This window comes from Rhinolophus ferrumequinum, chromosome 10, assembly GCF_004115265.2.
Source record: "Rhinolophus ferrumequinum isolate MPI-CBG mRhiFer1 chromosome 10, mRhiFer1_v1.p, whole genome shotgun sequence".
In the NCBI taxonomy this organism is placed as follows: domain Eukaryota; kingdom Metazoa; phylum Chordata; class Mammalia; order Chiroptera; family Rhinolophidae; genus Rhinolophus; species Rhinolophus ferrumequinum.
Window position 1 is genome coordinate 10,796,535 of NC_046293.1, and position 15,930 is coordinate 10,812,464.

Sequence of the window (15,930 nt, forward strand, 5' to 3'; positions counted from 1 at the left end):
TTGGCCAACAGGACTTTTCCATGTAGACCTCAGCTGCCTTCCCGCCCTCCCATAGCTCTTTGCTCAAATCCCTGTTGCTTTCCGAATCCCCTTGGGGTGTTTCCTCTATTCGACCTTGAGTTTCTTGAGAGGACGGACCATGGATTATTAATCTTTTAATAATTTGGAAAACGATCCCTGGTCGGTGCCATGTGTATACTTGTACGGATGGAAAAAGACCCCACCCTGGCTGGCTGGGGAGGTGGATGGGTAAGCAAAGGAACCCCGTGGAAGAGGCCCTGAGCCAGAGATAGATGCTTTTCTCCTTGCCTCCACTAGATGGCAGCAGGGCCTACCAATTGTCAGCCTTCCAACTGTCTGCTTTCATCTCCAGGAAGCCAAGACCCTGAATGATTCAGTTCAATAAAATTAACTTTCCAAGAGCTTACTGACCTGACTCTGTTAGGTGCTGTCAGACAGGTGAGAGGAGGGAGAGGAAGGATCCAAAAGTTAGTTAGACCAGTTCCTAGCTGTGAAGCACAAATTCTGAAACTAGACTTCTCTGGGTTTGAATTTTGTGCTTGGTATTTCCTAGCTGTGTGACCTTGGGTGAGTTACTTAACCTCTCTGTGCCTCAGTCTCCTCTTGTGTAAAATGGGGATCATAACAATGTCGATTGAAAATGGCTGCTGGGTAGGGCAGTGCCCCCTGAATGCCGTAAGTAGAGTGAGTGTCTGGCTTTTATATTCCTGCCTCTGAGGAAGATCACAAGGTAGCAATTGGGAGCTGTACCCCAAAGTAGAGAGAGGTAAAAAGGTTGCACTCATGTAGGAGCACAGAGGGGGAAGAGGGCACACCTTCTGGGAAGAGGGTGGAGTGGAGGGGGAGATTCCTGGAGGGGGAGCTATTTCTGTGAGATGGGCAAGGAAGGGAGCGGGATCACATTGAGGAGGGTGGGTTGTGAAGGTGGGGCTGGAGGAAAGAGGGGAGGAAAAAGGAGTGGAAGGCAGGCGGTGTCCCCAGGCTACACATGTTGACCGGGATATTGGGATCCTTGTGTGTCCCTGCCAGCCTTCCTCCAATAAGCCCCTCTGGGCCTCCAGGGAGAGGAGGAGCCTTGCTGTGGAACTGTATTTTTAGTTCCCTGTGCCTCTCCCCAGCTGCTATAAGACACCTCTCCCCGCCCCCAGCCCCGCTGCCTGGCTGGAGGCTCCACAAGGACAGCTGGGGAGAAGGGGAAATGTGGTCAGTATGGTGGCTGCTAGGGGGCTGGTGGGAGTGGGTGGTGGGCCCGAGTGGGGCCTGGGGCAAGCTTGGGGTCCCGCCACCCTGTCAAGGGCCTTGGGCGGGTCCTGCAGGCTCCAAGCCCAGCCCTGCTCTGAGTCTGGCCTGGCTTGGTCCAGGAGGGCAGACTCTGCCAGGAAGGAACAAGTTGAGCTGGGGGCAGGAGGGAGGCACTGCCCAGGCTGGCCTCCAAAGGGGTGGCTGCCAGGAGGAGGAGGAAGAGAGATGGTCAAGGTTGAGGGGACCCCTGCCTTTCAAGAGCCAAGATGCTCTCATTCTTTTCAACTTTGGCCCCCCTCTGTAGCATGTTAAAGCATGATCCCCCTGATTCACTGGGGGGAGTGGACTGCCTGAGGGCTAGCAACTCCTAGGTCAACTAGCCTGTACTTGAGCCCCTCGAAAGAGAGGGGCCCAGTGCACAGCTGCCTGGGGACTCAAACCTGTGCAGTGGGTGCTGGAAGCCCCTTGCGAGGGAGGGCTCTGTGCGTGTGTGTGTGTGTGTGTGTGTGTGTGATGAGAGGTGAGGGTCGCCAGACGCTGAAGAGCACAGAACCAGTCTTTTTCCCCACACAGGCTCCTGCCTTACCCTGCCAGGGGAGGGAGCTCAGTTAAAGTTCTGGGGATGTTTAGTCTGAACAGGAAAAGCCTAAGGTGAGCCTGCAGCTTCCCTCGTGTAAGAGACTCTGCTTGTCCTCTAATCCCCAAGGAGCCAGCAGAGCAAGGGAAAGCAAGTGAGCATGACCAAAAGGCGTATGTTGTTACAATATAAAGAAGGTCCTTTAAAGCTTTAGGGAGTGAGCTCACTGCTCCTAGGAGTATTCAAGCAGACCCTGCATGATGATCCATAGGAAGAATTCCTACACTTAGTGGGAACCTGGACAAGATACCCCTGAAGGCCTATGTTAGCTTCAAGATACTACGTATGGCCCTGTAATTCTAGACTTCTCCATTTCTCCATTTCCATGATTCTGGAATCTAGAGCCCCAGACCCCAGAGTGGTGAAAATTGAAGACCTTGGCACTCGAGAATTCTGATTCTGGGATCTCAACACTCCAGAATTTGAAGACTTGAGGGTGATTCCACAAATCTCAGATTTTCACATTCAAAGGAATCTTGATATGAAAGGGAGAAAGAGGACTCGCCAGGTCTGCCTTGGTGGGATTCAGTTTTGCCCCCTTGGGTGTCAAACTAGCCCCCCTCTGTGTATGCGTGCATGTGAGTGTGTCACGGGAGTGTGGAAGGCTACACTGAGTGGTGCACCCAAAGGCAGCTTGGCTTTCCTAGTTCATGCATCTCCAGCTCCCTTGCCCCAGGCATTTGAAGGCTGTCACAGGGATAATTATAGCCCCCAAACAGAACTGGCGACTCCAGGTAGCCATAGCAACTGTTAGGTAATTCCTGTTCTGTTGTAGAGATGTGTTAGTGCAAACAGATGTCGGTCCTTCCTATTAGCTTAAAAGGTAAAACTTAAAAGGTTCATCAACTTCAAAGCCACAGGTTTCCATGAGCGTGCCAGTTAATGTGGGTGCCTGCCAAGGGGTGACAGCTTCATATTAAACACTCCAGCATCAGTAACGAGTTGATGAGATTTTAAATACTCAGGCTGTCGTCCCCAGACAACTCAGAGGGCTGGACATGGGAGAAGAGCCATAGATTTGGGTTTGGGTTCCAGCTCTGCTGCTTTCCAACCTCCAAATCCTTTGTTTCCTTACTGCCAGGTGGGATAAAAATCAGCCCTGCCCTGCCCTGGCCTGCCCTGGCGCACTGCTGGGCTCACCCTCCAGCAAGTGACCGGAAGTAGGGGCGGAAGCTGCTGAGGGTCTGAGCAAACCCTCTCAGAGTTGCCATGGGCCTGGCAGAGAGTGGACCTTCAGTTCCAGGCTATTAACGAATAAAGGAAGGAAGGAAGGAAGGAAGGAAGGAAGGAAGGAAGGAAGGAAGGAAGGAAGGAAGGAAGGAAGGAAGGAAGGCCCCCGGAAAAATCCCTATGACATTTTTAGCTACTCATTTTGCTACTGCATCTTCCACTGTTGAAGTGGATGGGTTTGGCGTCTTGGGTTAAGACTCACGTGTGAGTTCTGGAGCACATTGTCAGGGACGCGCGCCTGACCTTTTTGGTGAAGGAGCCAGCTGACTCAAATAAACGGAGTTCTTTGAAAGGATATCCACACAAGGGGTCATATAGCAAGTGGCCGCTCATGGTGATCCTCAAATGGTAATTGGGCTTTACATCAGAAGGGAGGGCGTTCTAGACCCAAGGTTGCCCTGAGAGGCTCTGGGTTTGGGGGTTCTTACTGTGCTGCTCATGACACCGACTCTCTTGGACTCTGCATTTCCTGCCCGCTAGTCAGCTCTTGTCAAACGTTCCTGTTCACATTTTGAAGAAGGGATCTGACTGAAGTTGCTAATAGACACTGGTTGTTGCACAGAGCCCTGCCCTTGGCTGACTCAGGCTGGGTGCCAGCCCTGGTCCAATCAGCTGAGTCTGGCAGTAGGTTAGCAGGAGCTGGGGCAGGGCAGTTACTTTTAGAAAGAGCTATATATATGGGGTAGCCATAACTGACATGTCTAATACAGACCCAGGACAGTCAGGACACTTGCTTATTCTTTCTGAGTCTCATTGTCCACAGCTATACAATGGGGTGACACTCATGAGCTCACAGGACCATTCGATGAAGATTAGCTGTAATCCTGCCCAAGGAGGCACTTTGTAAATTGTAAAGTCCTGTGTCGATGGAAGGAAGGGCCTGTGTATACCTTCATCAGGTAGGACTAGGTAAACTACACCGTAATGTTATTCCTCTTACTTATCTCTCCAAGGAAACTGGGAGTTTCTTGAACACAGAGATGTGTTTTATTTGGTTGGGTTGTCCTCAGCATGTAGTACAGTTTCTGACACACAATAGGGACTCTCTAATTGTGTGTTGGATGAATGAATGGACAGATGGTAGATGGATGAATGGACAGGTGGGTGGGTGAGTGGATGGATAGATGGATGGATGGATGGATGATGGATTGATGTAAAAGAAGGCCAATCATCTTCACTTGCCTTCCTTGCAAGGCCATCCATCTTTTCATTCAATAAACATTTATTCAATTCAGACCTGGTACAGGGCGCTCTGTGAGGTCCAAGAGACACACAGATGACTAAAACAGACTCCCTGCCGACATGAACATCAACATAAGGTGTTCAGTGGAGTGGATTCAGGGGGCCCGACTTTCTGGGTTCAAATTCCAGCTCTTCCATAGATTACTTGTGGGACCATGGCAACTTTCCCTAACTTCCCCTCGATTAAATGGGGATAATGTCAGTATCTCACATAGGGCGGTTGGGGAAATTCAATGAGTTACCAAATGTCAAGGGCTTGGAATAGGGTCTGGCAACCAGCAAGGTCTCTGTGAGTATTGGCTGCTATTGTACTAAGGGAGGAGCCGGAATGGAATCAAAGAAATACAATGCGACAGGACCATCTACAAAAAATGGAAGGAGGAAGCAATTAATTGTGCCTTGAGCGACATCAAGCAAAACTATTCAGAGGGAAATATTTGAGCAAGGCCACAAAGCCAGGAGTTGTCTGGGTAGAGTGGGAAAAATTCAAACTCAAAGAGGTTATGGATTTGCCTGGGTTCACCCAGCTGTAAGCAGGAAATCATCTAGGCTCCTTCCCACCATTTCTGGCAGGTGAGGGGCTCTCTAACAGAGTGGGCAGAATGCGGGTAAGGAGACTGCTAAGGGCTAGGACTGCCCCATGGCCAGCCCAGAGCACCTGCTGCCCAAGCTTAGAAACATGACAGTTCCTCTGGAGGGATGGCTGACGGCGGCAGGAGAATTGGGTTTCAGGCTGCTGGCAACGGCCTCGGTAGTGCCCTTTCTATTGGCCTTTTTGACTCCAAACCGTGGCCCAACCTCCTCCCCACTCTTACCACACACACAACCACCCCCACCTCCCTGTGGCCTGAGTTGTCCTACCTCCCCACAATGGCACCTGCCCCAAAATAGCTTCCATGTGAGGGCTAGAGAAAGGAAAAGATTAGACCCCTGCATGAAGGGCGGGGGGAGAGCGAGCGAGCTGTCAAGTGATCTGTGTCAAGCATCAGGGAAGGTATAAAACCCCTTTGGGACCAGGCAGCTCAAACCCCAGCTGTCAGGGTCAGGACGCCCAGTCAACCCACACTTGCTCTTTCTGTCTTCTTCAGACTACACCATGGGGCTCAGCGACGGGGAATGGCAGTTGGTGCTGAAAGTCTGGGGGAAGGTGGAAGCTGACATCCCGACCCATGGACAAGAGGTCCTCATCAGGTAAAAGGAAGAGATTCCATTTTCCCCTATCACCTACTTCCCAAAGATCAAGGGTGTTTGCCTGCAAGGGTGTTTGCCTGCAACCCCGCCTGCCGGGGTTGACCAGTTGACTGTGTTAGGTGAGTTTGTTAATATCCCCACGTGGTTAGCGTTTGCTTTTAAGTGTCAAGGATTAGAGTCAGGAAAAGAAAGGGGAGCCATCTCGCACCTCTGTCAGCAGTTGGGAGAAGCTTGACGATCAAACCTGAATGCCTAGAGCCCACCAAGAGGAATTATTGATGGTCAGAGTTAACAAAGGCCCTGAGAGGTATTACCCAGCTGCCTCGCTTATTGGATGAGAACATAAAGGAACCGAGAGGGGAGGGACATCCCCAGAGGTATAAGTTCATTAAAGTCTGTAAAGTGTCAAGGCTAAGACCTGACCTTCCAGATGAGGCAGGTAGCTCTACACCTGGCTTTGCCACTGAGCAGCTGTGTGACCTTTGGGCCTCAATTTCCTCCCCTATACAATGGGGGAAATTCTAATATATACGTCAGAGAGTGGAAGTGAGAATTAAATAAGATGATGCATGTAAGGGGATCGGCACAGTTTCTGGCATATAGTGAGTTCTAGAAAATGTTAGTAACGGGTATCGATGAAGCCCAGCCTAGGGACGTTTAAAAGATCATAATTAGAAAACAGGTGACACAGGCCCATTAGTGACTTTTGACGTTGAGTATGTCTTGAATCTGAGAGCTCAAGATGATGTGGTCTCCAAACACATCTTGCCTTCTATCGCAAGGGGTTCCAGAATAAACCAAAGGAAAAAAAGTTTTGTAAATAGAGGATGGTTTGCAGCTTGTAAGTAGAATCTTATTTTCTCATTGCCGTCCACCGCAAATGGTGATCCACTCTCTTCTCCCGGCCCCTTCTCTCATGCTCTGGGCCAGGGAAGGTCAAATATAATGGGGTGTAAATCAATATTGCTGCACCTGGGAGAAAAGGTCCGCGAGGCTGCCACAGACCCAGTGAATGTCCTTTGCACTTGAATTTACCGATGAATTTCTCCTTCCTTCTGAGCAGGTTTTCCTCTCCCACTCAGATGCCCTTTCCATCTCCCTTGGGCTTCACCTGCTTCCAGCTCCCATGTCTGGGGAGAACAGTCAGTCCTGGAAGCTGTGGTGTCTGAAGTTGGAGCCTTTGGTGGTCCACACTAGAAACACTTGAGGAAGGACAGCCAAATTCTCTGTTGACTCTAACTGGCACCTTGGGGGTGTTTTCTTATGTGTTTCTGCTCCTGTCTCTGTCATCTGGCTGCTGGGGCCGCAACAGGTCCTGCTCTATTGGACAAAAGGTTCCCCCCAGGTTGACATCAACTACTCAGCCACCGATTTGCTGTGTGACCTTGGAAAAGTCACTACTCCTCTCTATTTGCCTATTGGCTGAGCGAAGGGATGGTCTGCCTTGGTGTCTGGGGTCCTTCTTGCTCTCAGTGCCCTGACATTCTCCAGATCCATGATCCTCCCTGCTTTTGGAGAGGAGGCAGGGCGGTCAGGGGAGGAGGCGGGTTTGTAGAACGGGAGTCTTTCCAAGGTGATCTGGGGGCTGCCAGCCCTAAAGCAGTAGTTGGATGTCTTGAAGGAGACTTGGGGTATTGTGTCATCAAAGAAACTTTTCCTCACATCCCAGGGTAGACCAGAGACTTCTGCCAAGGGCCAGGTGCCAGGGACAAGACGTGATGCCTAAGGCTGCTGGCCCCTTCAGGCCTCAGAGAACCCTATGCCCTAGCACGACTTAGATTGTAGGTCATGCAGAGACCATAACAACTGATTCTGCCTTCTCAGTGTTGGGGGTGTGGGGAGGGGCAGAGGAGAGGGTACTAACTCCCAGGGCTGCCGATGCCCGTGTGGGACCTGGCCTCTTGGTTCTGCTCCAGACGATGAACTTGGGCTTTGTTACTGACCTTGGAAAGGTCATTTTTCCCCTTGCCTCTGATTATAAAAGAGGGCAGCGCGGTTCAGCTGAGTCTGTAAATAAAATGCTGAGGGCTTCGCTGCAAGCGCATGATCATAAAGTTCTAGAAAATAAAAGCTGAAAGGGCAGTTGGAGAATCTGGTTCCAGGAGTGAGGGCTCAGGAGGGCGGGGGCTGCTGAGTGGGCTCCAGGCCTCGACCTTTCCTTCTCTTCCCCCAATTGTTCTGGTTCGTTTATTTTTACATTTGAAGAAAGGATTTCAAGGCCATGAAAAATTTGAAAATCACTGCTGGTGGCCAGTACTTCTCATGGTACAGGAAGGAAACATGGTCCAAGAGTCTCAGCCAGCCAAAGGTAGCTACAGGCAGAATCGAAAATTCCTGATTCTAATGATTTTGCTGCTGATGGAGATGGTGTTGATGGAGGTGGTGATGGTGGAGGTGATGCTGGTGGAGGTGATGAGGATGATGACAGAGGTGATGATGAGGAGGATGGAGGTGATAATTGTGAAGATGATGGTGGTGATGATGGAAATGACAACCGTGGTAGAAATGATTATGAGGAGGAGTAGGACAGCAAATATTTATACCGTACATCCTGATTGCCAGGCCCTGCCTTAAGTACTTCACATATATTAAGTCATTTAAGCCTTGCGACAACCCGATAAGGTAGATATTCTCATTATCACATTTAACAGAGAGTTAAAGTAACTTGCCCAAAGTCACACAGCTGGAATTCAAATCCAGGCAGCTTGGATCCAGCACATCTGCTCCTGCCCATTGTGCTAATATTCCCCCAGGATCTTGGTACATCCGTGATGAGCTCCCATACTCACTCTGGTTCTTTGGTTCCAGAGCAGAGAAGGATTTTTGCAGTTCAGAGAGTCCTCAGTCTTCTCTGTGGGCGTCCGATTGGTGTCAGTTCAGAGGACAGCTGGGAAATGGCCTCCTTTCTCCCTGACTTGCCTGTAGACCTGTGATAAAGTAGGCAAGTTGGCAGTAGGATTGAAGATGAAACCACAAGGCAAGGGGACATTTCCAACACACTAGAGAAAATGCTTCCACCCATTTCTGCAGTGTGATGGGCTTTGTCAGCTCCTTTGGGGGGTTGCTGCTGTCAAGAAAATCTGGGTATGGCCTTCTGTGGCTATTTTGGGGACACCCAGCTATAGAACTTGAGGTCTAGAGAGGAAGGCAGCTGCGTGATGCAGAGTGATCTGGGGGGCACTTACTAGCCCAACTTTCCTGTGTTGTTTAAAATAAATCTGGGGTCCCTCTGTGGCTGACTTGTGCTTACAGTAGAGGGTGAGGCGGGGGTTAAACCTTAGAACTTGGAGGCTGAGAAATCATCTAGACCAACCCTTTGGATTTACAGATGGGTGAACCAAGACCCAGAGAGGTTGAGTGGCTTCTTTAATGTCACACAGCACATTGAAGACAGAGCTGTGGCCAGAACTCGGCTTCTGTAATTCTCAGTCCCATGTTTTTTTCTCCCAGACACCAGGGGGACTCCCCAAATGTCTGAGATCCCTGGCTCCCTTGGGTCCCAGGTCCTTGACACCATTCTGCCCAGATGGTCTCCGTCCAATTCCTTCCCAGAAGTCCCAACCTCAGGCCTTCCCCTATGGGTGCTGGGTCTCACATCTGTCAGGCAGGAGTTCAAGGATCATTGTCGCCAGATAATAATAGCCATCAGCTCAGGGACCCTTGGGTGAAAGGTGCCAGAGATAAGCTGTCAGTGAGACACAAGGCTTGGCCGGGGACTCAGGGTGAGGTGGTGACCCTGGGCCTGGCTGTGCACAACCCTGGGTGTTCTGGGGAAGCAGAGGGCATACACTCCTGGGCGAAGGGGGTTCCCTGTCCGTACTATGTGGTGCATGCGTGTGTGTGTGTGTGTGTGTGTGTGTCTGAGTGTGCGTGCATATGAGTACAGTGGTGAGCTGCAAGATACTTACACCAACTGGAGTGTGAACACAGTCAGGTTTAAGGGTGTTGCAGAGCCAGGAAGGTGCAAAAGAGGAACCTTTAAGGTACAGAAGCCATTAGAAAGCCATGAAGTGCAACCCAAGGGACATAGCGTGAGTTATGGAACCATCCAATGCTGGGTTTAGGTCTGGGCTGTGTCACTCACTGGCCTTGTGAGCTAGGACTAGTCACCTACTGCTGTGGTCTTCTGTTGGCCCAAGAGTGAAATAGGGAAAATCACGCCCACCCAGGGGCCAGCTATGACTCCCTATAACTAACACCTATCTTTTCACAGCAGGAAAGACTGAGGTCCAAGGCTGGAGATGGTCACTCAGGATTATGGGCAAGGTCCCTCTGCAGCCAGCTCACTGGTTCCCGGGCAGGAGCAGAGACCTGGTCTTTGGCAGGTGGCTCCCACCAGGGCCCCTCCTCACCTGTGTGAGGCGCCTGGGAGGTGCAGGAACAAAATAAGCCTGGGCACAAAATAAGCAAGAGCTATCAGGGCCCGAGCTGCTCTGGAGTGGAATGGCTCTCATAGGTAGTAGTGAGGCTCCTGCAGCTAGAAGTATTCAAGCAGCCAAGGATGACCCCTAGGCAGGAAGCTGCACAGATGGTCCTCAGCATGGGTGACATGTTGAGTCACTCAGACCTGATTTCAGTCTGCACACCAGCCCTGCAGTATTGAGCTAGGACTGCATACCTCTGAGCCTCTCTGTTCCTTCATCTGTAATGTGTGGATAACATGACCCTACAGGAAGTGCAGGTACAGAGCTTAGCATGGGGCCCAGCACATGGCAGGTGCTCAACAAATCCAGGGTGCTTTGGCCCCCATCTCTGCTGCAGCCTTGATGCTCCTTTCCAAACAGCTGAGGCAAAATTAGGGTGAGGCCAGGGTGTAATGCAGAGATGTCTTTCCTTCCTGCCTCTCACAACAATGAAGAGATGATAAAAATATCAGTCGCAAGCATTTCTACAACGCTTACTGTGTTGTACTCCGCATGCGTGATCTAGTTAATCCTCACAGCACTTCTGTAGGTCGGGACTAGTTATCCCCACTCCTTGAGTGAGGAAGCTGAGACACGGAGAGGGGAAGTGCATTGCTCAAGGTCACACAGCTGGGAAGTGGGGGAGCCCGGACTTGAACGGGAGTCAGGCCACTTCCAGACCCCACCATGCATTCCTACGTCTGACTTTAGCCCTGTCTGTGCCCACAGTCTCTTTAAGGGTCACCCTGAGACCCTGGAGAAGTTCGAGAAGTTCAAGAACCTGAAGTCAGAGGACGAGATGAAGGCCTCTGAGGACCTGAAGAAGCATGGCGCCACTGTGCTCACCGCGCTGGGGGGCATCCTCAAGAAGAAGGGGCAGCATGAGGCGGAGCTGAAGCCCCTGGCCCAGTCGCACGCCACCAAGCACAAGATTCCTGTCAAGTACCTGGAGGTGGGAGGCAGGGCCAGGGACGGGTGGGAGGACGGAAGGAGAGGCCCAGAAAGGATGAGATTTGGGTTCAAGTCCCAGCTCAGCCTCTAACTTGCTGGGCGACCTATGTCACTGCTCTTTGTGCCTCAGTGTCCTCATCTGTAATGTGGGCTGTCACCCACTTTGCCTTTCTCCTAAGGTCATTAACATTAAATATATTTCTCCCCAAAATTAGTATGTTGTTACCAAGGAAGAAGGGGAGAGTAGACATTGGATGCGCAACTTGGATTCTCTCCATGGGTAGGTGCTATTATCACACCCACTCAACAGACGAGGAGACTGAGGCACAGAGAGGTTAAGTAGCTTGTCCATGGTCACAGAGGTAGCAAATGGCCGAGCCAGGATTCAGATGAGATCTCTATTCCTGAAGAACCCCAGCTCCTAACCATTGTGCCGTTGGGAGTCTGAGACATGCAGGACTCGTGTGGCAGGAGGTCAGCAGCTGGGGCTCAATTCTGGGGTAGGAGTGGCCAGCAGCCTGGCTCTATTGGTTCCAACATCTTTACAGATGAAGAGATAGAGCTTTAGGTGTCCTGCATAAGCAATTAGCTAGAGCCTCCTATGATGGGCTGAGAAGTTGTGTGGGCTGGGGAGAGCCTGAGCTTCAGGTCCTGTCTTATGTGGAGACAGGGAGCCCTAGGCATCAGGGGTATGAAGGGCTGTATGGATAGGTGCATCCCCTAAGGATGGGAGCAGCAGGCAGGCTGGTGCAGCAATCATGAGAGGGATAATGGTGATAGCTCCCAGTTGGATGGTCCATGGTAAGCATTTGCCTAGGTCACTGCATGGAATTCTCGCAATTACTCCAGGAGATTAGAAATTGCATTGTGTCTTCTTTTCCTCGCACATGAAAGAAGTTGAGAGGTAGGGAATCAGTCCAGAGCTGGTGTTGGGGGGTCCCATAGTCACCAGGATTGCAGGCTCTTTCTGTGCTACCATTCTTGGCATGGGGTGTCCATCCTGAAGTTGACTCATGGTCCAAGAAGGCTGCGAGAGCTACAGCCATCGGGTCCATATTCCTAACAGGAAGCGGGAGGAAGAGAGTAAGGCTCTCTTTTAAGGAGTTTAAGGTGTCTCAGAAATCTTATTCAACAATTTTGTTTACATCTTGTTGGCTAGAAGTTAGTTACAAAACCACACTTCTCTGTATGGGAAACTGGAAAATGTAGTCTATTGCCATTCTAAATACAATTAGTATTCTGTTACCAGGGAAGAAGGAGAAAATGGCCATTGGGTAGGCAATGAGCAATCTCTGCCCTAGGCAGTTGCTTTTTTTATCTCCATTTTACAGATTTGGAAACTGAGGCCTCAGAGAGGTTAAGCAGCTTGCCCAAGGTCACGTAGCTAATAAGCCAGGAGGTACCATTTGTTCTATGATACTCTGGAACCGAAGCTCTCAATCCCTTGTGACACAGTATCTCCCACCAACAACCATTTACACGACCCTCTTCAGCCTCACCTCCCTGCACCCCCCCTGCCCCCACCCCACCTCAATCACATACGAACAGTCCTGCTTGCCCAGCCCACTCAGCATCACAGACATGAGAAGCCAGTCCTGACTTTAAGATTCTGCATATACTGCAGTCACTGCCCTCCCCATTTCTCTTGGCAAATCCCTATTCATCCTCCAAGGCCCAGCTTAGAAGCCACCTCCTCTGCATGAGGCAGTCAGCTGCTCCATCCGCCAGCCCTGGCCCCCCAGCAAGGGCACTTGATCCTCATTCTGTCATGATACCTGCCCGGCTATGTTATAATTTATCTGTTTGCCCAGCTGTCAACTGACGGGACGGGAGCTCTTCAAGGGCAGACCCTGGCTCTCTCCCATTGCTGAGCCCTAGTGGCAAGGGATGGGCTCAGAACACAACTGGAATGACCGGTCCCCTCTCTGGGGATGAGGAAACTGAGGCTGAGTGAGAGGAAACGGTGAAGCCAAGGTAACACCAGCAGCCAGAGGACTAGAAGCCAGGTCTGCGTAAACAAATGTAATTGACTGCAAACAATTAAGACAGAACCTCATGTCTGCTCTTCCCCTCACCAAGAAACCTCCTTCTGTGCTCGGCATAAGAAGTTCCTCTTTCTCATGTGGGAGTGAGGGGCCGCCAAGGGGGCTGGGTGCTAAGAGCAACTGTCTTTTCTCATTCACCCAGCGGTGCCATTCCCCAATTTTCTCGATACTGGTGGCTCTGCCATAGACTCAGGAAAGGCTGAGTTGGGGTGTCGGATAAGGTCATTGAAGCGCCTGTTATACAGGGGAAGTCACACATGGGGTCTGGAACTCGGGTCTCCCAAGTTCTCCAAGGACAGGACTTGCTCCACAGCACCTGTACCCCACCTTTGTTTCATTGCATTTATGACATTAAAGGTGAGCTTACCATATGTCCCCACATCGAGACCCAAAGGTAGGTGTTTGTGGTTTCTGAGCCAAATGGTGTTGACTGGGTGTTGACACTCGTGCTTCTTGAGGCCGCCCTCAGCACGTTGTCTCCCACCCCCGCTGCTTTCGGTCTCTTGCATCCCCGAGAAAATGGGACAGTCGGTGGCTCTGTCCCAGGTTCTGGCAGTTAGTTTTACACAATCCCATGGGTGCAAAACTCCACCTCTGCTGTCCACTTGCCATGTGAACTCAGTCTGGCCACTTCCATCTGGGCCTCTGTAAACGACACCGCTTGATCCACCGACCAGCGTGGCGGCTGGCACCAAGTCTTGATTAACTGTTGACAAAGCGCAGCCGCATTTTACATCCATGACACCTTTCAGCCCTAAAGCAACCCCTTGCTATAGATTTTCCTACCTCCATGTTCCTGGTAATGACCTTGTGGATGTGATGATAACCCACTGGGGATGGTGAGGCCAGTATGAGACATTACTATCCTGGGGGGTGAGCCGCAGGCCTGCTCCCTTTTCTCCTCCTCTCTCTCCTTCCCTTTCACCAATATTTCTGAGCACCAATGCTGTGCTTGGCACAGAAATAGGACCCTCTGCACCTCCATAGACTACTTAGAGCAACGGTCACAGTGAGCCATTAAATGCGAAAATTAAATACACACAGATGGAAATCATTTCTTTCTGGATTTCCTGACTGCAAAATCCTGGATAAAATCACTGAAATGTGAGCATTTCTACCACCACCCATGTGGTGCCAGGGCCCAGAGCTCTTGCCTGGCTGCAGAGAGCTACAGCCATCTGGTCCATATTCCTAACAGGAAGCAGGAGGAAGAGAGTAAGGCTCTCCTTTAAGGAGTTTAAGGTGTCTCAGAAATCTTATTCAACAATTTTGTTTACATCTTGTTGGCTAGATGGCCCTTGCTCTCAGCACTAGCTGAGAAGGGTAGTGGGTGAGCCGGCCCACCTGGCTACGGGACCTTGCGCAGACGGCTTAACCTTTCCTATCTGAACCAAGGTGGGCCTTGGTTTCCCCATCTGTTCCCCATCTGTCTCAGGGGTCAGAGGCATTAGAAGAGTTAATCTATGGAGACCACTCAGAAGTGCCTAGTGTATAGTAAGTGCTCAATAAATGGCCCCGGAAGAAAGAGAAGATGGGATGCGTCCTGAGTCTCAACTGGCTCCTGGCTTGACCCAGCCCAGTGACCTGCACCCCTCTCACCCCTCCCTGCAGTTCATCTCGGACGCCATCATCCAGGTTCTGCAGAGCAAGCACCCCGGGGACTTCGGTGCAGATGCCCAGGGAGCCATGAAGAAGGCTCTGGAGCTGTTCCGGAACGACATCGCTGCCAAGTACAAGGAGCTGGGCTTCCAGGGCTAAGCCCCTCCCCCAACCCCACCCCCACCCGCCCGGGCTCCGGCCGGAGGAGGGCGGGGACTGAATCTCCCGTAGCCATGAATGTAGAGTGTGTTTCGAGTGTCTGCTTGTTTATGAGGTGGGAGGGAGGGGCAGAGGGGCTGGGGGCTGGGACGCTCAAGGTGGCTTCGCTCCCTGTGGAGGGTCGTCACCTTGCGAACAGGGAGACACATGGCCCTTAGCTCACTGTGGCCTGCAGAGTTTGGGTAGCCCTTACTTCTCCTCTCACCTAAATCCCAAACCAATTCCTTCCAACCTCCAAACTGACCCACACCTGCACCCTCACCTTTAACCCCAAAGCCAAGCCATAAACTAAGCCCCAGCCGTGAGAATTCTCTGATCCATCACGCCACTCCTTGAGGGTAGCAGAATGTCCCTTTGCAACGAGAAGGAGGTCTGGGCAGGGTGGGACAGCCACAGCCAGCCCGAGGGAGGGAGGGGTGTCTGGAAGAGAAGTGTGCCTCCTTGGACAATGGAGTGACTCACCTGGTTTCAATAAAAGACTCTGCAACATCACAGTTTCTGTCTGGCGGTTTTCATCCCCTAGAGCAAGTGAGGGAGACTCCACAAGAGAAAGGTGGGAAAGCAGACAATGGAACTGAGTGGGCAGAGGCCTGTGGGAAGATGAGGGGGAGGACCGCCTTCCTTAGGCCGCTATGCAGTGGCAGGGACGATGCTGGGCACAGGGAATGGAGGAGAGAGCCTTGTCTGGTGAGGGAAGTGGACAGGTCAACAGACCTTTGCCATTACGGAGTGATCGGTGCCAGGAGCAGGGGCACAGGAGTCGGGGGAGATGGCCAAGCGGTCACCACGACCTAAGTCACATGCCAAGTAAGTAGCAGCGCTGGGTTCACACGGTGGCCTGGAAGGCAGTGGGGACTCCAGCTGGGGAGACAGCTGGCGGCCAGCCAGTGACAGGTGCTGACCTTCTGGCCACAGGGAAAGGACAAACACTGGGGAATCACTTACAAACACAGGCCAGGACACAAAATCCGTATCTACGAAGGCCAAGTGCACCCACAGAATGTGTAAATATTCTGGCAAGGACCCAGAATAAAACTTTGGCGTGTGACCGTGGCACCCAGGAAGCAGGCTCGAGCGGAGGCCGTGGGCAGGGGCCGCAGGAAAGGATCTGGTGGTCTGGGTCTGCCCAGGTGCTCAAGCCATAAGGGCC

At 51.6% G+C, this 15,930-nt stretch overlaps 1 protein-coding gene across 1 annotated transcript; it reads left to right on the top strand.

The window, feature by feature from the left end:
- The first annotated feature begins 436 nt into the window (after positions 1-436).
- On the top strand, positions 437-15,274 carry MB (myoglobin). Its single transcript, XM_033118571.1, has 4 exons — positions 437-588; positions 5,461-5,563; positions 10,696-10,918; positions 14,574-15,274. The coding sequence occupies exons 2-4, from the start codon at positions 5,469-5,471 to the stop codon at positions 14,718-14,720; spliced, it is 465 nt and encodes a 154-aa protein (XP_032974462.1). The 5' UTR covers positions 437-588; positions 5,461-5,468; the 3' UTR covers positions 14,721-15,274.
- Positions 15,275-15,930: the final 656 nt, after the last annotated feature.

Excerpts from the sequence above, each read along its gene's own strand:
- MB (XM_033118571.1), top strand. The coding sequence starts at position 5,469 with ATGGGGCTCAGCGACGGGGAATGGCAGTTGGTGCTGAAAGTCTGGGGG. Across the intron at positions 5,564-10,695 it reads GGACAAGAGGTCCTCATCAG|TCTCTTTAAGGGTCACCCTG; the intron begins GTAAAAGGAAGA and ends CTGTGCCCACAG. Across the intron at positions 10,919-14,573 it reads TTCCTGTCAAGTACCTGGAG|TTCATCTCGGACGCCATCAT; the intron begins GTGGGAGGCAGG and ends CCCTCCCTGCAG.